The sequence below is a fragment of the Lissotriton vulgaris genome, chromosome 1_1 (genome assembly GCF_964263255.1).
Source record: "Lissotriton vulgaris chromosome 1_1, aLisVul1.2, whole genome shotgun sequence".
NCBI classification, from domain to species: Eukaryota; Metazoa; Chordata; class Amphibia; order Caudata; family Salamandridae; genus Lissotriton; species Lissotriton vulgaris.
Window position 1 is genome coordinate 570697341 of NC_141685.1, and position 25689 is coordinate 570723029.

The 25689-nt window shown below is 43.7% G+C and overlaps 1 protein-coding gene across 2 annotated transcripts in view; it reads right to left on the reverse strand.

The window, feature by feature from the left end:
- Positions 1–25689, reverse strand: part of PKN2 (protein kinase N2) — a 674671-nt gene that overhangs the window by 437676 nt on the left and 211306 nt on the right. For both annotated transcript variants that reach the window (XM_086953970.1, XM_086953971.1), the window contains exons 4-6: positions 22521–22638; positions 947–1092; positions 644–857 (exon numbers count right to left, since the gene is read on the reverse strand). In XM_086953970.1, coding sequence (XP_086810096.1) covers positions 644–857; positions 947–1092; positions 22521–22638 — 478 coding nt within the window. The remainder of the gene's footprint in view (positions 1–643; positions 858–946; positions 1093–22520; positions 22639–25689) is intronic.

Below are 25689 nucleotides of genomic sequence, written 5' to 3' on the forward strand. Positions count from 1 at the left end.
GAATGAGCCAAACTAAGAATCATTGCCAAAACTATACTCCCCATAAATGTAGGGATCTGATTTCAAAGATAAGACATGACTTTGGAGCTCTCAAATGCCGATTGATCTTGGACTTGATGAAACTGTACTTTCTTGGGAGAATATGTGGTTGCTCTTTCTTCATGACTAGAACAATGAAAGTATTTGCGAAATTTCATATAAATACTATGTACTTAACTTAGCCGACATACATTACATATAAATTACCAGGAAACAGCACTCATCAGATACCAAGAGTAAGCCTTGTAAGCTGGAGCACCTGAATGCTAATTGATCTTAGGCAAGTTCAAACCGTTGACCCTCTTTGGGAAATACAAGGTCTCTTTAGGCTTCATGATTACAACAATCGAAGAGTTTTGAGTCATGGTTTCTTGTAAGTAAATAACTCATGAAGATTATTTGATGTCCAAACTATTTGGGCCACCAGAACCCCAAAGCAATTCTATAGGAGAAAATGTACAACATTTTGTCAATCAGGGGCAATGCTTTAATTCAAGAACACAATTCCTTTTATGCTCAAAAACAAGCGTTTGATTAAATAAAGCTTTCCCTTTCCATGCAATCAAGATGGAGTTTTAGAAAAACGATTTAAACTAATACCTACCCGTCAAAGCTGCTGGTTTTGATAAAGTGCTGTACTGGTTTTGCGTAGATATCATACTTTGACGAGGACTTAATGGTGGTGAGGTAACCAGTGATAATTCCTCTATGATAATACTGCTTTTCGGATGGTTCTTAGGTAGTTCGTTCAATCGCTGTTCCAAAGAATATTTCAAAAGGTCTAATTTCTGGCTTGATTCATTAAATCTTGCTTGAGCCTATATGAATGTAAAGAAAATATGCATTTAAAATGAAAACGGCCCACCTGCAGTTTTGACAATGAAATGGAACATCAGGTATATAATACCTCAGAAAGTGCTTTTCGGTCTGTGACTCTCCCAGAACCAAGCAATTTCATCACATTCTTGGCACCTTCTGCTACTGCAAACTCTATCCTAAAATGATGTAGTAATTCTTCCATCCGAAGTTCAAGCGGGCTTATCACTGGCTTTGCTGAAAATAAAGGAATACCACTATTGATGTATATGAAGATAAATATTTAATAATTTCTTGTAACATACAGAAACTAACAATAATTGACTTCCAATAATTTTAGTGTAACTAAACAAGTGTTAGAAAGTTGAAGCTATTTAGCACGCAGAAGTGCAGTTCTACCAAGCACATTAACTACCTCCACTGGTCTGCTTCAATGAAAACCAGATCGTGTCTGGTCCCAACTATCATAGGGATGTTTATTAAACTCAAGCACACAGGGCCACATTCCAAGTGCTCCAGGAATAGAGATTAGGCATCAATGGGAGTTTGCACTTGAATCAGCAATACCATAGGTGTGCAAGTTTCACACCCAGCAATTTTTTTCCCCCTACACTGAATTCTGGTGAAGTTTCTGTGGTCACCAATCTACAAAAGTCCCAACAGGAGGAAATGTGTAATTTTACAGTTCCATTCTCCCATTTCAAACCGTGTGCTACTTAATAGGGGGGCAATATAATTATACCTGCAGTATCATATTTTACTGGCAGCAGAATTACCTCCCTTTAGCGCTGGGGCTCTCTGAATGAGGCCCATAATAACTCACACCAGAACGCACAGTGATTCTTAAAAGGTCACAACTAAGTGCTGATTCTAGCAGGCCCATGACATTTCATTTACTTTGGACAAAGGAGCCATTACATTACTGAGAATTAGAAAAAAAAGCTGAGTGCGTTGGCTTGTATACGATCGGCTACTGATAAAACAAGCATTGGCATAGCCAATAGGTCTCGCCTTTGGGGCCTTACAAGTGTTTAGCCAGAGCCATTGACTTTGCCAATGTGTTTAAGCTGTGCTGTAGAGAAGTGTGGCTGCTGTGCAGCATTCTGAAAAGTTATAATAAAAAAGTGTCAGAAGCATTTTTTTTACCTTATATATGACTAAGAAGACATTATGTACAACTGAACGACCATATTAAAAAAAGCATTTACAATAAAAAATGTCCTCTGTTTTCTTTTATTCCTGCAATGCTGGCAACTTGTTTCTGCCTATTCCAATGGTTGGTTGTTAAAGCTTTTTTTGAGGGGGCATAAACAATCGGAGGGTGAAGGTTGGGAACTAGTACCTGTACTATAACACTAGCAGCGGCCAGACGCTAGGGGAGAATCAACGGATGCCAGATTCCGAGAGCATGTGAGGTGGTGCTGAGTGATGCTGAGGTGGTGGCGCCGAGTGATGCTGAGGTGGTGGCGCCGAGTGATGCTGTGGTGGTGGCGCCGAGTGATGCTGTGGTGGTGGCGCCGAGTGATGCTGTGGTGGTGGCGCCGAGTGATGCTGTGGTGGTGGCGCCGAGTGATGCTGTGGTGGTGGCGCCGAGTGATGCTGTGGTGGTGGCGCCGAGTGATGCTGTGGTGGTGGCGTCGAGTGATGCTGTGGTGGTGGCGCCGAGCGATGCTGTGGTGGTGGCGCCGAGCGATGCTGTGGTAGTGAGTGATGCTGTGGTGGTGGCCGAGTGATGCTGTGGTGGTGGCCGAGTGATGCTGTGGTGGTGGCCGAGTGATGCTGTGGTGGTGGCCGAGTGATGCTGTGGTGGTGGCCGAGTGATGCTGTGGTGGTGGCCGAGTGATGCTGTGGTGGTGGCCGAGTGATGCTGTGTTGGTGGCCGAGTGATGCTGTGGTGGTGGCTGAGTGATGCTGTGGTGGTGGCTGAGTGATGCTGTGGTGGTGGCTGAGTGATGCTGTGGTGGTGGCTGAGTGATGCTGTGGTGGTGGCTGAGTGATGCTGTGGTGGTAGCTGAGTGATGCTGTGTTGGCCCCGAGTGATGCTGTGTTGGCCCCGAGTGATGCTGTGTTGACCCTGAGTGATGCTGCGTTGGCCCTGAGTGATGCTGCGTTGGCCCTGAGTGATGCTGCGTTGGCCCTGAGGGATGCAGTGTTGGCCCTGAGGGATGCAGTGTTGGCCCTGAGGGATGCAGTGTTGGCCCTGAGGGATGCAGTGTTGGCCCTGAGGGATGCAGTGTTGGCCCTGAGGGATGCAGTGTTGGCCCTGAGGGATGCAGTGTTGGCCCTGAGGGATGCAGTGTTGGCCCTGAGGGATGCAGTGTTGGCCCTGAGGGATGCAGTGTTGGCCCTGAGGGATGCTGTGTTGGCCCTGAGGGATGCTGTGTTGGCCCTGAGGGATGCTGTGTTGGCCCTGAGGGATGCTGTGCAGTGTTGGCCCTGAGGGATGCAGTGTTGGCCCTGAGGGATGCAGTGTTGGCCCTGAGGGATGCAGTGTTGGCCCTGAGGGATGCAGTGTTGGCCCTGAGGGATGCAGTGTTGGCCCTGAGGGATGCAGTGTTGGCCCTGAGGGATGCAGTGTTGGCCCTGAGGGATGCTGTGTTGGCCCTGAGGGATGCTGTGTTGGCCCTGAGGGATGCTGTGTTGGCCCTGAGGGATGCTGTGTTGGCCCTGAGGGATGCTGTGTTGGCCCTGAGGGATGCTGTGTTGGCCCTGAGGGATGCTGTGTTGGCCCTGAGGGATGCTGTGTTGGCCCTGAGGGATGCTGTGTTGGCCCTGAGGGATGCTGCTGCAAATTACACCAACTTCATGTCACCTACATTAAAGGTTATTCTATTGGTCTTTTGACGAATCCTGCGTGAGCCGTAGCCCTGCATATAGGGTAGAGAGCGCAAACTAGAACCATGCCCCTTGAAGCAATGTAAACAGATTGTCGTAAACTGCACTTTACACTGTGACCCTGCGCGTTTCAACAGTATTTCACCGATTTAACAGTATGAGAGGCAAGGCCCATATCAGGGGCAAAGTAAAGCATCACTTCCGCCCACAATTGTCAGTCAAATATGAAAACTCACGAGAAGCTCCTCAGACTTGCAAGTCCCATCCTGAAAATGAGTGACGCCTTGACTCTGCGGTTGAAGGTCACCAGGCGTAGTCTTTCAGCAGACGCTGTTGGCTGATGGGTAGGCGGGCTAAGGGAACGAACGGTTGTTTCATTGGGTGCCGTGATGTGGCGTGGGAAAGGCAGGTAACTTGATTGACACTATGAGCAAGTTGTTTGTACTCTGCAGCAGGAGAGAGAGGCGGTGGGTGCACCCGCGAGTGGTGCGCGAGCGCTGGGGAGAGCAGTCTGCTCTTTTTCAAAGTACATACTCGTGCTTGTAGCATGCCGTTGCGCACTCCCGCAAGCTATGCCGCCACAAGCACGAGTATGTGCTTTGAAAAAGAGCTGCAAACAGCTAAAGGTCTCTTATGCAGCGCAAGACCTAAACAATTAGGCTAGACACTGAGAGAGCACAAATTTGAATAGAAATTATGTATAGGCCATATTTACGAGCACATCATATAACGTAGGAATGAAATGTATATCGTAACGTGAAGTTGACGCTTATAGCATATAGATAACCGATATAATTCAAAGTAATATAGGAAATGTAACTGTATACACTTTAGAACATGTATTAGATTTAGAAGGCCCGATATGTAGTAGGCTAATATAGAGATGATGTAGAAATGCTTACGAAATGTAGAACGTGCAAAGTAGAATCCATGTACGTGTGTAACTTTGAACGGAGAAACGGAGAAATGTAACGTGAAGAAATGCGTAGAATGTATAACACGATATAGCGAATGAGAATTTAAAGTTATACTCTATGTAGTTTGTATTCTATGATGATGCATTCACTTATATTCTATGTAAAGGATTTGTTAAATACGAATATATAAATGTGTGTTAAAGGTTACACTGTGTAGAAGGCTTTTTAAGAATGTTAGAAAGGTTTAGGTCATTTGTGATTTTAACCTGACTGACCAAGGGTTCGCAGGAGTGTAGTCCGCTGTATATAATTTAGTGGGCTTACAGGAGTCGTAAATAGCTTGATGTGAACATGAGAGCCAAGAAGTCTAGCACTTGTTAGATTTAAGGTGACAACGCTGGACGAGGTTTATGACCTGAACGTGATAAGAAGTGCTTAGAATTTGAGACTTGTTTTTGAATGACCATTCACAGGACCTAGAAGGTCAAAGAATAGCAGTTGTAAGTTAACGTCTTGTTTAAGTTCATATGACTTGAGATCTGAAAATGTCAGTTGAAGTCACCAATAAGAAGATGAAGATGACATCTAAAGAAGAAAGGTCAACTTAACGGACGACGAAAGAGATGAAGCAATGGAAGAAGCCAGAGGCTGATATTATCGGGGAAAGTCCGTGGTGGGCGTCAAGGGGCGTTCCACCTACACTGTGATTGTGTATTTTAGGGACAGCACCCCGGGGATAAGATAGCGAATAGCTCAGGGGGAGCTCAGAGAGAGAAGGGCGAAGCATAGATGACTTGAGCAGATGCGCTGAGAAAGATCAGAGCGTAAGAGAGCAGTAGGCCGAGGACCCTTAGAAGAGCGGATGGGTAGGCAGAGAGGGTACTGCTTCTTAAATTTAAGTTACCTTTAGAGGCTAAGAGAGTTTGATCTTCTTTGGAAGTCAAACTGCTGACACCTTTTTTTTAGGTTAGAAACTTGCGAAGTAGGGATGTCACTTAGTATAGAGTAGGGACAGATTTAACTTGATACTTTTCTCTTTCTGTAGATGACGTAAGGGAACCACTTCATAACGAAGCTTTAAATTGATGATATTGGAATTGATTTTGTAATTTTTTGTATACTTTGATTCTGAGAAGATTGTATCGACATATAAATTTGACTTATATAAAACTTTCAAACTTTATCAGTTGTAAGTGGTTCTTCCGAGTGGCGTCAGTTTATGGGGTTTGTCTAAACCTATGTGGGGGTTGTCTTTTACTCAATGACAGATACTAGCGGTCCAAAATTGACGAATGAGATAAGTTATTAAATTGATCATAAATTGATATCAAAATCTCATTCCCCGCAGTTGGTAGCAGAGTAATGATGGTTATCTTCTTGAGGAAGACGACCTAGGCCAGGTTTAGTTTACCCCAAGGTCCCTAGTCATCGACGACCAGAAGAAGAATTGCAGCCGAAGACGGTGCTGACGGTGCGACGAGAGAAAAGCAGCAGAGTCGGTCGAGAGTGAGTATAAGGGTCATGCGTTGTAAGATTGCGGTGTTTTATGTTGTTCCTGTGTTGTAATGTCAAGCGGAGTTGAATGCCTGTAGTGTGATTGAGGGAAGGTTGTGAGCGCGCGCAACCGGATGAAATCTTAAGCTCCAGAGAAGGTCTTAAGTGGTTCGGGTGTATCGAACACCCAGAGTAATTTGTCTACCATTGAAAGGGGGTCATGAGGTACCATTGATTTCCCGACAGACCGATGATAGGGGGAGCGTAAGAGTGAGTGAATGAGTAACGGACGCTGGTCGTACGTTTACTGTGTGTAAGTAACCTATCAGTTGAGGCGATCGTCTGACCGTAAGAGGGAAGACGTTTCGTCAGTTGAGGTGACAATTACAGTTAGACTGTGGCCGTACAGTCAGAGAAAAGTGATCGCTTGGACGGAAGTAGTCATTTTTCAGTGTATGAATGAAAACGCATGTGAAATCGTGAGACGAGTTGAAGATCGAGGAGAATTGCTGCAAGAGGAAACGAGTGACGTCAGCATAGAACCGCGCTGAGATTGGTTAGTTTGTCAGACGTCAGCGGAAGAGTCGCACTGAGATAGGCCGATTAGCGAGAGCCGCGTAGGGATTGGTTGGTGGTTGTCATCGGGACGTAAACAAGGAGGAGTAAAGGGAAAATTGTAGATTGGCGAAAATGAAGTGTTTTAAGAGTTTAAGAGCACTCTTTAAGAGAAATAGAAGAAATTTATATGCCGGAGAAGAAGCTCCACCGGAAGGCACACCAGCTTATTATATGGCAGTGAATGTAGGCTTACACTCGATACTATGGATCTCCGAGTGGAATAAGCTAACTGAAGGGAGTAAGGAACTGACGTTTCCGAGATTCGGAACGTTTAAGCTAGATGTGTTAAATGAACTAAAAGCGGTAATGCTTGCAACAAGACCTCTACCGAGGCCAACACAGTTCGAAGCACTTAGTGTATGGTTTAGAACAGCACACGAAAAGAGCGTAAAGAGGCGTCAAGAAAGAGTGAGAAGATCGGTAAAAGCAGTGCAGGATGCTAAATGGGACGATGAAGCTAAGAAATGGAGGGTACAAAAGATCGAAGCAGACAAACTGTTCACTATGATAGAAGCCACGGGAGAAAGGAAACCTCTAGAAGACGAAGAGGAAAGCGAGACAGAAGAGGACCTGATAGAGAGGCTATTAACGGATAGACCACCTCCGTACAGCGGAGGGGCTGCAAGTCCTATATTACCACAAGAGGACGGAGCTAGATGGGGGGAATATAAATCGATCCCAGTAACAGAGTGGGATGCCAGGAAAGAGGAGGAAATGCCTCAATCTAGTTCCGAACAGAGAGTAGTGGGAAGATTCGTGGTCCAGAAAATGCCAGAGACACAATATGCAAGGTCCTATCAAATGCCAGATGCTTTACAGGTACCTGTTACCATAGGCCCTATCGTGTCAATCTACAACCCAGAAGGGGTCCAGCAGGAGGAACAGGCACGATGGGACAGGGAAAGAGCAGAGATGGAGAATAGGAATACCATGATGAATCCTCAGAGGCAGATATTAGCACCGAGGAATCGGAGTACTCCATTAGATGCAGCAACAGGTCCCTGGGTAGAACAAGAGCGGCAAAGAGGGCCAATGGACTTAAGGGGACCAAAACCGAAAACCCATAAAGAATTAAGAGAATACCTGAAAGAATGGGATACTGCCGAAGAGGCTCGGAATAAAAGTTTAGAAACAGGAGCAGAGTGGAGAGACCAGGATAACCGGATCCTCTCTCATTGTGGAGCTGGCGAAAGCAGCCCGGAGTGGGAGAGAGGGAGTCAGGAAAGTAGAGGAAATAATTGTCCTACAATCAACGACAATAGGCAAATGTGCGAAGATAGGAGTACAGGGTGTGGCGAAGTGCCTCGCGTCACCTTTAGTGAAGGAGAACGAAGGACGCAGGAGTATCGAAATACTTTCAGATGCACTCACCATACCCCGGGTGAAACAGTGCAACATTGGAATCACGGGAACATGGAGAGTCGTGAAGGGTCTCGCCATGCATCCGGTGAACGCGAGCGAAGTCATGAGAATATAGGGAGTCGCGAAACGTCTCGCCATACTTCTGGTGATCAGGATCGAGATCGCGGGAGCATGGGGAGCCATGAAGGACCTTATCGTTTATTGAGCGACACCAGACAGCAAGAGAGTTACAGTGATTTTGAACAGAACGGTGGATCCTATCTCAGATCTGGAGAAACCGAGCCAAAAAGACGGAACGTAGGGATGGGGGATGGAGTAATGTTCCACCACACCCCACGGGAAGATGGAAAGGCTTGGGATCTAGAGAGGTGGGAACAAAGGGATGGAAAGAAAACTCCTCATAACTCACCTGTGTTTAGGCGTAGGACGCATAGTGGAGGTGAGAGGGGTATGAGCGAACCACCTAGGACTGACATACTGAGAGCTGAAATAAAAGCCAGACGGATTGACGTAATGAGCTTAAAGTCAGACCTAGATGAAATCATTGATGGTACAGTGGCAATAGAGAGGTTAGAATTGTACGCACCAGATGAAATATTGTTCTTAGCCAAGGATATTACTCGGAAAGCGAGGTCAGCTCATGAAAATTTATCTAATTTGGCAAATAGATACATGATAGACCTGTCACGAACTAAAGCTTTACAACCCAATCATAGGCTAAATTGCACAGACCTAGATTTAGATGAACGTAGAACGATTGGACTAAGAGTACACATACGGGAACTAGTCATGTGTATTAGAATATGGAGAGATCTGGATAGATGGGAGGAAAAATGGTCTAAAAGGGGATCTGTTAGAAGAAGTACAATTGCGAAGTCCCAAGATACAGACCTAATGCGAATGGAAGCTTTCCCTTTGCGAGAAATCGCGAACGGAAACTACGTTCATGTACCTTGGAGTAGGGGGGATTTGGCGGCATTTACCAATTCCTTCCCAAAGCTTAGAGAAAATCCCGTTGAGTGGTACAAGCAGGTAGAGAGGTTCGTGAAGATCTCTAAGGTGCTGTGGATCGATTTGAACACATTGTTCGATATCGTAGTACCCGGAGATTTGTGGACGCCATGCAAGCTAAATGTTGAATGGCCTACTTGTGAGCCTCCGAGAGATACCCAGACAAATGGTCCATCTGATAGAGTCATGGAGAAATATGAAAGAGTAATAACATGGCTAAAAGAGAAAGTGCCAGTGCAAGATATAGACTGGGTTAAGATAGATCGAACAACTCAGGAACCCAAAGAGACAGTTCACGAGTTCTATGAGAGGTTATTGAAAGCATTTAAACAATATAGTGGGTTAGACGTAATGGATCCTAAGGACATAGGACAGTTTGTGTCGAAGTTTGTTTTAGGATTGAGACCAGACATAAGCCTAATGATACAACAGCATTTGATCTGTTGGCAGAATAAACCTTTAGACGAAATTCTGAGGTATGCAAGGTATTGTAGCGATGAAATAGATTCGAAGGCAAAGAAACTCAAGGAAAAGTTAATGCTGGTACAAATGCAAGCAGCTGGAAAGGGTGGACAACGGCAACAGGGAATAGGAACGCAAGCAAAGAAACAGAATAATCAGAGCAGAGATGAGGAAGAAAGACCGAGACCGAGAATGGATATCGCGACACTGAAAAGGACAACGAGGTGTCATCAGTGTAACGAAGTGGGACATTGGAGACGCGAGTGTCCCTATAATGTCGAGACAGGGGAATTAGAACAAGAGGAGGAAGAGGTACAGAATAACGTGGTTAAGGGAGCTGCAGTCCCGAAGGGAAAGTTTATCAAAGGGGGGACTCAGACTCCTCGAGCCCCGTTTCCTCAACCACCTCGCATTGCAAACGGAGGGAAAACCTATAGACAAATGCCATTGTTTGTAGGAGGAGAAGAATGCTACTACGTTGATCCTCTTACAGGGCAACGTGTGAATAGGGAGGAAGACTGTACTCTAGGAGCAGCCCTGGAAGTAGATCAGAGAGGACCATACGTAGAGGCTGAAGTAGCTGGATGTCCTACAACCTTTTTGGTAGATACGGGTGCTACTCGATCCACGTTGAGATCAGCGGTAGTCCCAGGTCTGCCAATATCGGGAGAGACGATTCAGGTGGTAGGAGTCGCAAATAAGAGGATGACTAATCCTCTGACCGAACCAGTGTCAGTAAAAATAGGGAATTACAGTGACGAACATCAGTTTGTGATCTGTGATTCTAGCCCTGTGTGTTTGTTAGGAAGAGATCTATTGTGCAAACTGAATTGCACAATACATTGTACACCTGAAGGAGTAGAAGTGCAGACAAATGATGAGGATGCCGATTTTAAAATTGTAAACTCGCAAGAGTGCGTGGAACTATATCCTACTTTAACAGTGGAGGAACTTCCACAGGATTTGAGAGAGAAAGTGTCAGCTGAGGTGTGGGATTTTACTGGGGAAGAAATAGGACTGATCAAAGGAGTAGAACCAGTAAAAATTTTGGTAAGACCCAATGCGGAGTATCCAAGAACCCCACAATACAAGTTGACCCCGGAGACGATTGCAGGAATAAAGCCTGTGATCGAATACATGATTAAACAGGGAATACTGAAGGAGATCGTGGGAAGTCCATGTAACTCCCCGATTATGGGTTTGCAGAAGCCTAGTGGAAAATACCGAATAGTGCAGGATCTTCGGAAGATTAATAATATTGTTGTCTCATGTTGTCCAGTGGTACCGAATCCATCAGTGATATTATTTCAGATACCGTTCCAAGCTGAATGGTTTACAGTGATAGATTTGTGCCAGGCTTTCTTTTCGATACCTTTAGATGAAGAGAGCCAGTATCTTTTCGCTTTTAAGCTGGAAGATCGCGTCTTAACATGGTGTCGTATCCCTCAGGGGTATACAGAAAGCCCATCGATCTTTAACCAGTTATTAAAACGAAATCTTGAAAGTCTAGTACTGCCTAAGAATTCGGTTCTAGTCCAGTACATAGACGACCTCCTAGTTGCGTCAGAAACTGAGGAAGCTTGCAGAGAAGACACCATAACCTTGTTAAATCACTTGGCCGAGAACGGACACAAGGTGTCTCCAAGTAAATTGCAATATTGTATGACTGAGGTGCAATACTTGGGCCATAGAATTGAAAAGGGAAAGCGGAAGGTGTCTCCAGACAGAATAGAGGCGATCATGAAAATGAACGCGCCTACAACACAAAGAGAAGTCAGGATGTTTCTAGGCATGGTCGGTTATTGTCGGCAGTGGATAGCCAACTTCTCACTGAAGGCAAAACCTTTGTTGCAACTGACGCATAAAGGAGTAAGTGATCCGGTACCATGGGACAAAGATTGTTTGATGGCGTTTTTGCAGCTGAGGGAGGACTTATGTCGTGCCCCGACCTTAGGAATGCCTGATTACACAAAACCATTTTTGCTTTACTGCTGCGAAAGAGAGGGATGCGCTTTAGCAGTTTTAGCTCAGATCCACGGAGATGCGCGTAGACCAGTGGCGTATTTCTCGGCTACATTAGATCCAGTAGCCGCAGCGTTGCCCGGATGTCTCAAATCCGTAGCTGCAACGGGTGTCAGCATTGAACGATCTGAAAGCGTAGTCATGGGTCATCAGTTAGAGGTGTATGTACCACATTCTGTAGAATTGTTAATGACCAGGACTAAGACTCAGCATCTGACAAATAGCAGGCTCACACGCTACGAGCAAGTCATACTGGCTGCCGAGAATGTGACCCTGAAAAGATGCTCCGTCTTGAATCCTGCAACTTTGATGCCACTTCCAAATGCGATAGATGATGAAAATTGTACAGATCATGACTGCCTTGATGTGACTGAACTATGCACCAAACCGAGACCCGATATTGTGGATGAGCCATTGACTGACCCAGATGAAATTTTCTTTGTTGATGGTTCATGTGTAAGAGACAATGTCGGTCAGCTGAGAGCAGCTTATGCAGTTTGCACAATTACGAGAGTAATAGAAGCCGCTTGCCTGGAAGGAGTACACTCCGCTCAGGTAGCTGAAATTGTTGCTTTGACTCGTGCTTGCTTAGCGGGCGACAAACTTCGAGTCACCATATACACCGATAGCCAGTATGGTTTCGGGGTAGTTCACGATTACGGGCAGTTATGGTCTCAAAGAGGTTACATGACCTCCTCGGGTTCTCCCATTAGGAATGGAGAATTCGTGAGACTTTTGTTAGAGGCATTGCAAGGCCCAACAGCTATTGCAGTGGTTAAATGCGCTGCGCATACGAAGAACATTGACTTTGTTTCACTAGGAAACCGCTATGCGGATGAAGTAGCGCGTTACTGCGCAGAACAGGGATATTCTCACACTGATGTAAAAGTGGGGGGAATCCAAGAAAGAACTGAATTGACAATGTTGCTAGATACTGTAGATACGTGGGATGAATTGAGATGTATACAGGAGAATGCACCAGATGATGAGAAAAAGAGTTGGGAAACAGCTGGTTGTTCTAGAAGTGAAATGAATTTCTGGATATCTGCAGATGGGAGAGCAGTTTTACCAAATGAACTTGTTAGTCCAATGGCAAGGAAATTGCATGGATCAGCACACATAGGTAGAGATGCTATGGTGAGAGTATTCAGACAAACGTGGTTTAATCCCAAGTTTAGAGTAGCGGCAGAAGCAGTGTGTCAGAGATGTACGATCTGTCAGCAACTAAATGTGGGCAAGAGAACACCAGTTACACTGAGTCACATTGGGAGGTCTGGGGGGCCTTTCAATAGGATGCAGCTTGATTTCATAGAAATGACTAAATGCAACAGACTCAGATACGTTTTAGTGATTGTTTGCATATTTTCTAGATGGGTTGAGGCTTACCCTACACGTAGGTGCGATACACTTACAGTAGCAAAATTGTTACTTAGAGAGTTAATACCGAGGTTTGGGGTGCCATCCTCTTTGAATCGGACAGAGGAACTCATTTTAACAGCGAAATAGTGAAGATGTTATGCTCAGCTTTGAGTATCGATCAGAAACTTCATTGCAGCTATCGACCAGAAGCTTCAGGGATTGTAGAGCAGATCAACAGCACGATAAAGTCCAGACTTGCCAAAGTTTGTTCAGCAACATCCCTGAGTTGGCCAGACGCACTTCCAGTGGTTCTTATGAGCATACGTAGCACACCAGACAGAAAAACAGGTCTCTCTCCACATGAAGTGCTAATGGGGAGAGCTATGAGATTGCCATCGGTTCCGACTGCAGCTTTAGTGAACATCACAGACGATTTGATCTTGGACTACTGTAAGGGACTATCTGATGCCGTTAATTCTGTGTCCCTCCAGGTCCAGGCTGCAGAGGTTCCATCAGCACAGGATTTGTGCCATGACCTGAGTCCGGGAGACTGGGTCCTGGTGAAGAAGCATGTTAGGAAGAACTGCTTAGACGTGCGCTGGAGAGGACCGTTTCAAGTCATACTTGTGACGAATACTGCAGTAAAGTGTGGAGGTCTGCCAAACTGGATACATGCCTCACACACCCGAAGAGTGCCAACACCTCTAGAAGAAACAGCTCCTCTCTCGGATGAGAATCCAGCGGAAAGCGGAGAGGCCATAGAGGGAGAAAGACAAGCTGTGGAGGTGAGCGAAGAGGCTGAGACTGAGACGGTACAGGTCGACGAAGGTCAGGATACCAGTGAGACCGAAAACGCCTCAGGAGAAGAGAGTAATTGGGAGATCGAATCAGATACTGAACAAGCAGAAAGTGACCAAGAGACCAGTCCAAGAACAAGGAGCGGAAGGACAAGAAGTGACAAAGCTAGTTGGCCGGAGAGAAGGAAAAGGCCAAGCTTAAAAAAAAATCAACAAAGAACTCTTGTTCCGATTGCAGAAGAATCAGACCAGGAGGAAGAAACTACAGACTCAGGAACTGAAAGTCCAAGGAGATCGAGAAGGGTACGTGTGCCCTGCAGAAGGTACGCCACCCCAGAGTGGACTTATCTAGCAGATGTCTTGGGGACAGAAATCTGGGAGAGTGAAGAAAGTGAAAGTAATCGATCAAGATCCATTTGTGGCAGTGGAGATATGGATGTTGACGCCTGGACTCGAAACTGAGGGATTATTGACTTTCACACTTCCCATACCCCCATATTTGAGTCAAATTCAAGATCTAGTGCTAAATAGATTACAATTTCCAACATTTGGTCATCAAATTCCGGAAGAAGAAGAAAAAGTCATTTGTTTTGAATTATTAGAAATTGTTGTGAAAGCTGCAGGTGCGAGAATAATTGTTGATGCATAAAGACTTTTGTATATAAGCTATAAAGAAGAAGATAACCTAGCGCTGAGTGGAAAGAAGAATAAAATTAGGGATTACATTTAGAGGACGGAGAAGGGTTAGGGTTGTCTGTTGCTAAAGAAGAAAAGACATTGTTGCGAAAAAGAGACTTTGTTGATAAAAAGCACTTTTATAGACTGAGAAAGCAAATAAAGCAAACAAAGACTGGAAAGAAAAACTTTTTCGCAAAAGAAGGAGCTACGCTGTTTTGATAACATGGAGAACGGCAACCCAAACCGAAAAGCTAGATGTATAATAGGTACACTAATAGCAGTAGTAATTTTTCTTATAATTATAGTAGTGACAATATCATATATAATAGGACATGAAACCGATAAAGAAATAGCAGATGTAAAGCCTGTAACGACTTTGAGACCTGCTCTTGTGGGGAAGGAAGAGAGCAATGTTATACGTGAAAAGACGTTACTAGCAGATGAAGCTCGTAGGTTGCATGTGGACGAGTCACAGGGAAACTTTAGGTCAAATGCATATGCTAAACTGTTATATGAATATATCGATGCCATGGAGGCCAAAGATTGCTACCTTTGTATGCAATTGCCGGCTTCTGTAGACGAAGGCATTAGATATCATCATCTCCCATTGACTTATGGGATAACATGTAGTTTACTGCTTAGTATATTTTATGGTAGGGAAGGATTTGAGGACTACTTTTCAAATTATGATTCGGTACTGCCTGAAGTTCCGAATTATAAGCAAATGAATAAGTGGGACTATTACAAAAAGGAGGATAGATTAGCCAAATTCTTTCTTCCATGGGATACACTAGATACATCATATGCACGCAGAAATAACCTAACTTGCAAAGTGTCAGAGGTTGAGAAAAAGTTCATAGGACAAGTAGATGATAGATACAGAAGACAGAAGATTCTAAAAATGTCAGGACAATGGAAAACGGATTGGACCGAAGAAGAGAAGGCACATAAAAAGAAAGGTAGCAATGGTCCAATAGCATTGGATAGAACGCAGAAAGGGAAGTTATGTTTAACTCGAAGCAAGACATATTATGAGAGTGTATTTGTAGGTGAAGTGAATTGTGAACATGCTTTTCGTTTAGAGTACTATACGAAAGATTTCATGAAAGGGATGCAAGTGATTCCGAATGTGTATTTTGTATGTGGAAGAAATGCCTATGTAAAACTACCTGACAATTGGTATGGTTCGTGTTACTTGGCAATTGTCTTCCCCAAAATATATCATGCAAAGGATGTAGCGATAATAGAAGGAAAGGCTTCGAGGAGAGCGAAAAGGGAAGTAGGAGATGCAGAAGTAGTAGGAGATGTATTTGGAGCGATGTTTCCTATGTTAGGTTTGATACTTAACGATGTTAAAATCAGGAGACTGGCTACAGTTGTAGATAGATTATCTGCAAGTACTGCAAGGTCATTAATGTTGGTAGAAGGTGAGATGCAGTCGATTAGAGCAATGGTTCTTCAGAACCGACTTGCTTTAGATGTACTGCTAGCAAAAGAAGGCGGAGTTTGTAAGGCTTTGAAGGTTCAGGAATGTTGTACTTATATTCCTGATAATTCAAAACCACTTGAGAAAGTCATACGGAACATTACACAGATTCATCAAGAGATCGAAGATTTATCAAAAATAAATGTTTGGGAAAAAGTTGGTCATGGAGTAGGAAAGGTTGGGAGTTGGTTTGCCAACCTTGGGAAAAGCATAGTATGGTACATAATAAAACCTGTATTGATAGTATTAATTTGTATAATCACATTGTTAGGTTTAGTAAAGTTGTATAAATGGTATAGATCGAACCGGTTACAACGAACAATGAGAGAGCAAGAAAGGAGATTAGCTGCTTTACAAGATCAACAGTACAAAAGCTTAAGAGCTCTCGAAACGATGAAAAGAGGGAATATTGTAACTAGTTCTGTTTAGAGAAGTTATTCAAATTGCATTTAGTGATGACTCCTAGAAGTCATCAAAGGGGGGACTGAGAGAGCGCAAATTTGAATAGAAATTATGTATAGGCCATATTTACGAGCACATCATATAACGTAGGAATGAAATGTATATCGTAACGTGAAGTTGACGCTTATAGCATATAGATAACCGATATAATTCAAAGTAATATAGGAAATGTAACTGTATACACTTTAGAACATGTATTAGATTTAGAAGGCCCGATATGTAGTAGGCTAATATAGAGATGATGTAGAAATGCTTACGAAATGTAGAACGTGCAAAGTAGAATCCATGTACGTGTGTAACTTTGAACGGAGAAACGGAGAAATGTAACGTGAAGAAATGCGTAGAATGTATAACACGATATAGCGAATGAGAATTTAAAGTTATACTCTATGTAGTTTGTATTCTATGATGATGCATTCACTTATATTCTATGTAAAGGATTTGTTAAATACGAATATATAAATGTGTGTTAAAGGTTACACTGTGTAGAAGGCTTTTTAAGAATGTTAGAAAGGTTTAGGTCATTTGTGATTTTAACCTGACTGACCAAGGGTTCGCAGGAGTGTAGTCCGCTGTATATAATTTAGTGGGCTTACAGGAGTCGTAAATAGCTTGATGTGAACATGAGAGCCAAGAAGTCTAGCACTTGTTAGATTTAAGGTGACAACGCTGGACGAGGTTTATGACCTGAACGTGATAAGAAGTGCTTAGAATTTGAGACTTGTTTTTGAATGACCATTCACAGGACCTAGAAGGTCAAAGAATAGCAGTTGTAAGTTAACGTCTTGTTTAAGTTCATATGACTTGAGATCTGAAAATGTCAGTTGAAGTCACCAATAAGAAGATGAAGATGACATCTAAAGAAGAAAGGTCAACTTAACGGACGACGAAAGAGATGAAGCAATGGAAGAAGCCAGAAGCTGACATTATCGGGGAAAGTCCGTGGTGGGCGTCAAGGGGCGTTCCACCTACACTGTGATTGTGTATTTTAGGGACAGCACCCCGGGGATAAGATAGCGAATAGCTCAGGGGGAGCTCAGAGAGAGAAGGGCGAAGCATAGATGACTTGAGCAGATGCGCTGAGAAAGATCAGAGCGTAAGAGAGCAGTAGGCCGAGGACCCTTAGAAGAGCGGATGGGTAGGCAGAGAGGGTACTGCTTCTTAAATTTAAGTTACCTTTAGAGGCTAAGAGAGTTTGATCTTCTTTGGAAGTCAAACTGCTGACACCTTTTTTTTAGGTTAGAAACTTGCGAAGTAGGGATGTCACTTAGTATAGAGTAGGGACAGATTTAACTTGATACTTTTCTCTTTCTGTAGATGACGTAAGGGAACCACTTCATAACGAAGCTTTAAATTGATGATATTGGAATTGATTTTGTAATTTTTTGTATACTTTGATTCTGAGAAGATTGTATCGACATATAAATTTGACTTTTATATAAAACTTTCAAACTTTATCAGTTGTAAGTGGTTCTTCCGAGTGGCGTCAGTTTATGGGGTTGTCTAAACCTATGTGGGGGTTGTCTTTTACTCAATGACAGATACTAGCGGTCCAAAATTGACGAATGAGATAAGTTATTAAATTGATCATAAATTGATATCAAAATCTCATTCCCCGCAACACCAATGAGACTACAAAGCCTGTAGAGAGAACAGGCTCTCAAAGATATGCAAAGTGTGGGATTCCTCAGCACTCATATTGTTTTGTATCTCAAACAAGGTCCTCAACAACATGTAGAGGCGCCAGTCACAGATTTTTGCAACTTGTACTCTAGGTCCAGATCAACTGAAGCACAAAAATTTGGTCCACAACACATTTTAGAACGAAATTTCTTCATCCAGTAAGCTATGACCAAAATGGAAGTTCACCATCTCAAGGTGTGTCAAACACCCTGTCCGTCTCCACTGCTTAAGGACCCCGAGCCCTCGTGTCAGAAAAGAAGTGCAATGTGAAGCAGCTGAAATATCAAATGGTATACAATGAGGCTCTTCTAGGAAAGGTGCATAGTGACCCATTCATGTATGACACGAAAAAATGTCATGCACATTCTTAAAATATCACCTGTTCATTCTGCAGTTTCGGGTCAAAGCTTTTGGTTAAATAGAACGGATCTATACATATGTATACAGAGATCTGAATCAGTAGATGGGATATAAAATCAATAATTTCATGTGGTACCTTGCTAATCAGCTAAAAGGAGGGTGGGAGCAGGTGGAGCCAATAGGATGAGACCTAGCTGCTGTAGTACTTCAGATTGGTTTGCTGCGTGCCTCTTGTTAACTGGCCCACAATGTGTTCTTTTCGACTCAAGGGGGTGTGATGGTGGGAGGTTCGATGCAGCAGCCTCCAGAAAACTCAGTGATCTGGCTCAACGACAGTTTGTTAATTAGGAATATATCTAGGGCAGGCTTATCCAATGAGCAGCTTGTGAGCTACTGGTAGCTCCATGGCTACCTGCAAGTAACTCCTATGTGAATCACGCACTACTAAGAAAGTTCGGCTTTGTTGAATTAAAGATGTGTACCAAGATAGAAAAGCCTATATTGGACACATAAATGCATGTATTTTCAGACCTCATAAGCAGATGTTTGCAGAAATAAATGTTGAATTTTCAAAATATATTTAAAGCCGATGTTTAAGTGATGATGTAGAGACATATTACTAATATTATCTTGTTGCCAGGGGGTACTGCAGCGATTTATTTCATGTATTAGCCAAGTAGAGGCATTCCACATTGATTAAGCCGTTTTTAGGTCGCAGCCTACCAGACAGCGCATCAGCCTGTTTTACTAAAGACATCTTGTGGACATACAAAAAAAATGATTGAGAGTGAAAATGTAATGGTCATTTCAATTTAAGTTGGGTTGTCTGTAATGGCAGTACGTTACCGTACCATGCATACTCTACGTTACCCCGCTCTACTTTGTATCACTCACCGCCACTGCACTCTACTCTGCATCATTCCACACTTTGCTACTCCACACTGCGTCACTGCACTCTTCTCTGCACCCCTCAACACCTCTATACTCTACACCACTCCACGCAAATGCACTCTAACCCACACTACTATGCACCGCTGCACTCTTCACCACTCCGCGCTGCTCCACCCTATGCCAATGTACTCCACTGAATTACTCAAAACTAATGCATTCTACACCAATCTACTCTGCGTCATTATTATCTACTTCACTACACTCTGCGCCACTCTATTCTAGCCTGCACCACTGTACTCCAAGCCTCTCTACTTTGCGCCACTCCGCAACACTACACTCTACATCAATGCACTTTATGCCACTCCTCTATATGACTCCACTCTACCCAGCACAAATTCACCCTACTCTGAAACAATCTACTGCCACTGCACTCTATGCCACTCTACTCTGCCCTGCGCAACTCCACTCTATACCACTACTATGCTACACTGCACTCTTTGCTAAAGCACTCTACACCAGTCTATGCCACTCCACAACATTGCACTCAACGCCACTGCACTTTATGTCACAACTCCAGCCTGCGCCACTCCATTCTACACCACTGCAATCAACGCTGTTCCACTGTATGCAACTGCACTCTACCCTGCACCACTATACTCTAGCCTGCACCACTTCACTCTATGCCCCTCAGTGCCACGCCACTCTACGCAAAATTAACTCTACACCACTTTTCTCAAAACCACAGTACCTATGCCAACTATGTTGCACCATTGCAATTTACGCCACTATACTCTACAACATTCTACTCCATGCCACTGCACGCTGTCACTCTACACCATTGTACTCTATGTCACTACACTGTACATCACTATTCTACTCCGCACCACTACACTCTATTTAACTGCACTCTGCATCACTCTACTCCACTACACTTGACGCCACTATACTGCATTCTACACCACTCCACTCTATGCCACTTCACTCCAAGTAATTCTACTCTGCAGCACTGGTCTCTTAGCCACTGTACTTTACGCCACTCTACATCACTCTACCATATGCCACAGTACTCTACGCCAATCCACTCTGCACCACTGCACTCTAGGCCACTTCACTCTACTACAGCCAACTGCACTCTATTCCCCTCTATGCCACTCAATGTTATACTGCTGCACTCTATACCACTGCACTCCATACGACTTGACTCAAAACCAATCTGCTTTACGTCACTGCATTGTATGCCACCCTACACCAAATCACTCTACGCTACTGAACTCCACTCTACGCCACTGCACTACACTCTACGCCACTGTAGTCTACGCTATGCGACTGTACTCTAAACCTCTGCACACAATGCAAATGACCTCTACACCACTTTAGTCAAAACCAACACACCGCACTGCACCTATGTCAACTACTTTGCATCACTGCACTTTACGACACTATATTCTGCAACATTAGATCAATTCCACAACACGCTACGTCACTGCACTCTACACCATCCCATTCTACTCAGCGTCACTGCTCTCTGTGACCCTCTACGATGCTGCACCAACTCTACTCTACATTACTCCACTGCATGAGACTGCACAGTACTCTACACCGATCCCCTCTACGCCAATCTACTATGTTCTACATCACGGCACTCTATCACTACACTCAACGCCACTGCACTTTACACCTCTGCACTCTAGCCTGCACCCCTCGACTCTGTGCCACTATACTCTATGCCACTGTCCAGCACTTCACTATGCCATTGCACTCTAAACCCCTGTAATATACCTCTTCCCTAGAACAGTGTAACGGTGTGATTGTGTATCTGGTTTAGTAGATTTAAAGCGCCAGCATACCCTCTGGGTGACAGTTGCTCTGTACAAATGTGCTATACATACATACATACATACATATACTTTGCGCTGCTCTTACCTATGCCACTGAACTCAACACTACTCTACATCACTGCACTCTACACCACTTTACTCAAAACAAATGCACTCTACGCAAATCTACTCTGCACCAGTATACATTGGACCACTTAACTCTAGGTCACTCTACTACACTCCATTCGATGACAATCCATGATACTCCACTCAATGATGGTCTACTCCATTAAACTATGCTCCACTGAAACTCTACTACACTTTCTGCCACTTCACTCTACAGCACTCTACTCCACTCTATGCCATTCTGCGACACTACTCCACTCTATGATGTTCTAAGCAACTCCCTCTAAGCCAGTTTACTCCACTCTACGACACACTACTCCACTCCATGCCAATCTGCTCTGCTCTACGCCACTCTACTTAACACCCTCTATGCCACTCCACTGTACACCACTCCACAACACTGTCTCACTCCACTCAACTCTGACACTGTGCTCCACTTAACGCCACTCAATTCCTCACCCTTCCACTTTATGACACTCTACTCTCTCCGCAGCACTGTATGCTACTCCATGACACTCCACTCCTCACTATGCAACTCCACTCTACAGTCGATCACTCCATAACACTCCACTCTACTCTACTTTACGACACAACCAATCCACTATGCTTTACCCTACTAACTTTTAGCCAAGCTGAACAGCAGCCACTCTGATGTACAACATTGATAACACTTACTGGTTTTGTCAATAGCTCTTGCATAAGCTAGACCTATTGGCTTTGCCAGTGCTGGATAACATTACTGCTGGCAAACCTGCCTGGTGCACCAAGCTGTTTACTGCTGGTAATCTTGCACTGGGTTGCCAGCAACGTAATTGTGTCCGATATGCTCACTAGCTTGGGACGATTGTCATTGAACCGCAGTAGCTCTTATGACACAAAAAGATTGGAGGCCCCTGATCTACAGCATATTTACATAAGTTTTTGTTCTGCCCTATTTGTATGTATTGCATTAAACTTTTATGACTCACCATTCGGATGGCTGAGTAGCAACATACATACAGTGGAAAAGATTTGTTTTTATTGATAACATTTTGAAATGCAGATTATGTGCAGCAGGTTCCGCTCCCTATATGCAGCTTGTCTGCAATCAATAGGGCTTGTAATTTTTCCTTCAATGCCATACACTGATAGCAAGCCATACTTATGGATCGATTTGCTAAGCCTGCCGTTTTAATAAGTACTCTCGGATTAGTTTAGTTACTAAGCAATTAAAGTATAAAACATCCCGCAGAATCAAGCACTTTCATTAGCACATATTTAGTTTTAAATGTACAAGTTTGATCACCATTATCGTACGCCATTTCATTTGTCTGGACCGCCTGCAGAATTTGCATTCTTATAACTTCGATCTTTGTTTTGCTGTCTTGAAGCATTTGCTGAGCTGTGGCCAGAAGCTTCCGATCCTATTAAAATAAAGAATAGATCACGATTACTAAAATGCTTCATCAAAAATATTGCATTATAAAAACAATGTATGGAAAATACTCCTATTTAAAACAATTACAGGAAAAATGACATGTCTAATAATGGTCAGTTCAGATGCATTATTAGGGACAATGCTCTAAATTTACAATCCAAGATTGTACTGAATCTCCGAGGGAATTATGGCCTAAGTGAATTTCACCACAAGAGGGCAGCAGCCAGAGCCACTGCCTTGGGAGGGATGCAGCAGAGCAGCATGAGAAGCAGGAACAAATATGCCTATCCAAACAACAAAAATTGAAAAATGTACCGGGTCAGGGCGCACAATAGGAACCATGTTGCACAGATGAGTTGGGGGGCTGCAGTGTCAATGTCGGTTCATGGCAGCCCACCTACCAGTCTGCAGAAGCCACCCGCCCTTTCACTGTTAAGGGAATCATTCACTGCTCTGCCCATGTTTATATGTTTGATTTACATATCAACATGGACACAGCGAGGGGAAACAGGAGCGACCATACAAGCTGATATTGATTAGCAATTTGTCATGTAAAATATGGACGAAGCCAGGACAAGAAAGGGGTGAAGGGTGGGTAAACTCCCCCACATGGCAGAGGTGGATTAATACAGTTTTTAAAAAACGAAAGGGGAGGTGCACTGGGTGTCCACCCACAGAAAAGATGAGGGGAATCAACATCTATTAGGGGATTGACAACTGGAACGTTACTGGTGAAACTGATGTCCCTGTCGGGAACACATCCAGATTCTTGAAAGCCAGCCTTCACAGGAAAAAAAGCATTATCTGTCAGATGGCAGATACTCTTTACAGTGGAAAGACGGCTTTGCGAGTACCAAGGAACAGATACTCCAGAAGAACTTGTTGAAGGCACCGGTGTGATTTTGAGTTCACAAGGAGCCAAGCCTAATAGTACGAGTCCAGCAGGTGCAGTTATTAGCTCTTCCCAAGCAAGACCAGGACTGAAATAAGTTGAACCTTCTGCAGGGAAAGGAATGCTACAGGTCATGGAAATCCAGGGCAAAGCCTTCCACCCATTTTTTCTTGCAAGGAAATAGTGAGTAATATCCCTCGCCCTTTCCGAGGACGAGACCAGCTCTCTTGCTGAGCAGCTTCTCTGCCAGGCTCAAGAAAAACATGTTTTCCTCAAGAGCATAGCCTGCGTCCAACAATCGGGGTAGATTTCCTTCAATCGGCTATTCACTGAATGAAGTTTCTGGAATCCGTGTCGATTCCTTATGGATTGAGTATACTTTACAGGAACATCTCTGTGAACGCTATTATTCTGTTCATACATTTTTTTTTTAAAGTGAGGGTAACATTAACACTACTATTCAAAAATCAAATTTAGCAATTTCAGCCCATCTCAAAAGTGCTGTGATCAGCCAGCGATATATCCATATATCATGTGATATTGACAAATAAAACGAAACCTTGATATACAAATTAGATTATAGCCACAGAAGCCGAAAAATGTTCACTTTGCTAAAATCTATGTAAAATAAACCACAACGATCAGATGGCTGAGTAACTTTATTCAGTAACCATTCAGCTGTTAAAATGTATCTTGTTCCGAACTGAGGGTGGCAGAAACCTTCCAAGTTCCTATAATTTAGCCATATTCCAAATGTTCAACTGATAAAACAAATGGGGCCAAAGAAATCCGAACAGTTATGACATGATCCTGTGTATCGTTGCCGGTATCTGCCAAATAAGAAATAAGCTGTTCTTGCAGAATATATTACTGCTTGGAGACTGTTTCTACACTAAATGACAGTAAAACTTGAAACAGACTTCCATCAGTCATCCCGTCCAGGGCTAACATCACACACACCCTGGTATTATGTTACTCCTGAACTTAAAACTGCCTACGTACGTCGAAACCCTTGGGAAAGAAAAGCAGGTGGAAAACGAATAGTTCACTGTATGTGTCTATGCCTCCCTACAATTACCAACCGTCATACAGGAAAACAATCTTCCCTTTAAGCTACATTGATTGCAACATGGAACGACATCAAGACTGTGGTGGATTGAGAGGAGTACGAGTTCATCTGCTGTTGGATCTCTCTGCCCTTTTTGATACAGTACATCATCCGTTTTTACTCAGAAGAACCAATACTATGAAAATAAAAGGCATTATCCTTCAGTGCTCTGCTTCCTTTCTCTCTAGCAGATCCCTCAAAATATTTATTTCCCTTTTCTTCTTTGCACCTTTTCTCTGGAAGGTTGGAGTTCCTCAAGGATCAACCACTGACCCCTGCCTTTAAAGAGTAATTATCTTACTACAAGATCCTACACCCATCTTTAGTCTCAGCAGCTACAATTATGCCGTTAACACATTCAAACTTTAGAACCCCAGTGTTCGTGATTCCTGCATCATCGACAATGCCTCCTAGTTACTGACTAACAGATGTTAAGGAATCATCTCTAAAGAATTACCTCAAGTTAAACAAGTCAAAATCTGGCACTAGCATCTGGTAAAAGGAAAAATACCACTCATTCAGACGTTGGCCAAAAAAGCTTGTCTGACCTTCAAACCCATCACACCCAGAGGATGGCTTAAGTCAGGCCTGCATGGTGGCAGTTAGGTCCCGTCATTTGAATTATGGGTTCTTGGGAAATTATACAGTAAGGTATAGAGGAAGTGCTTCAAAGGAAGTGGGGGCGGGGGGGGGGGCTTACAACAACACTGTTGGGATTGGGTTGTTATATTCCTCCATTACTGGCTAGTGAACAGGAAGAATTTAGCACCTCCACCAACATCTCCTCAAAAATGTTTTGGGAAGACTCCATGGAAGAATAAAGACTTCTGACTCCCGGCTCATGTTGGAAGAACTCACATGAGGACTCAAGGACCCCTGATTCTGCAGGCACCCAGGGACAGAACCGCTCTCCAAGTGGTTGGCCTCCTGTTAACCTTATTCAAGAAATAAAAAAGCAGAAAAACTTTTGACACCAAGAGGGCACAGCTGAATAAAGGGGACCAGACACTCCAGGAGACCTAGCTGGAGAGGGACAT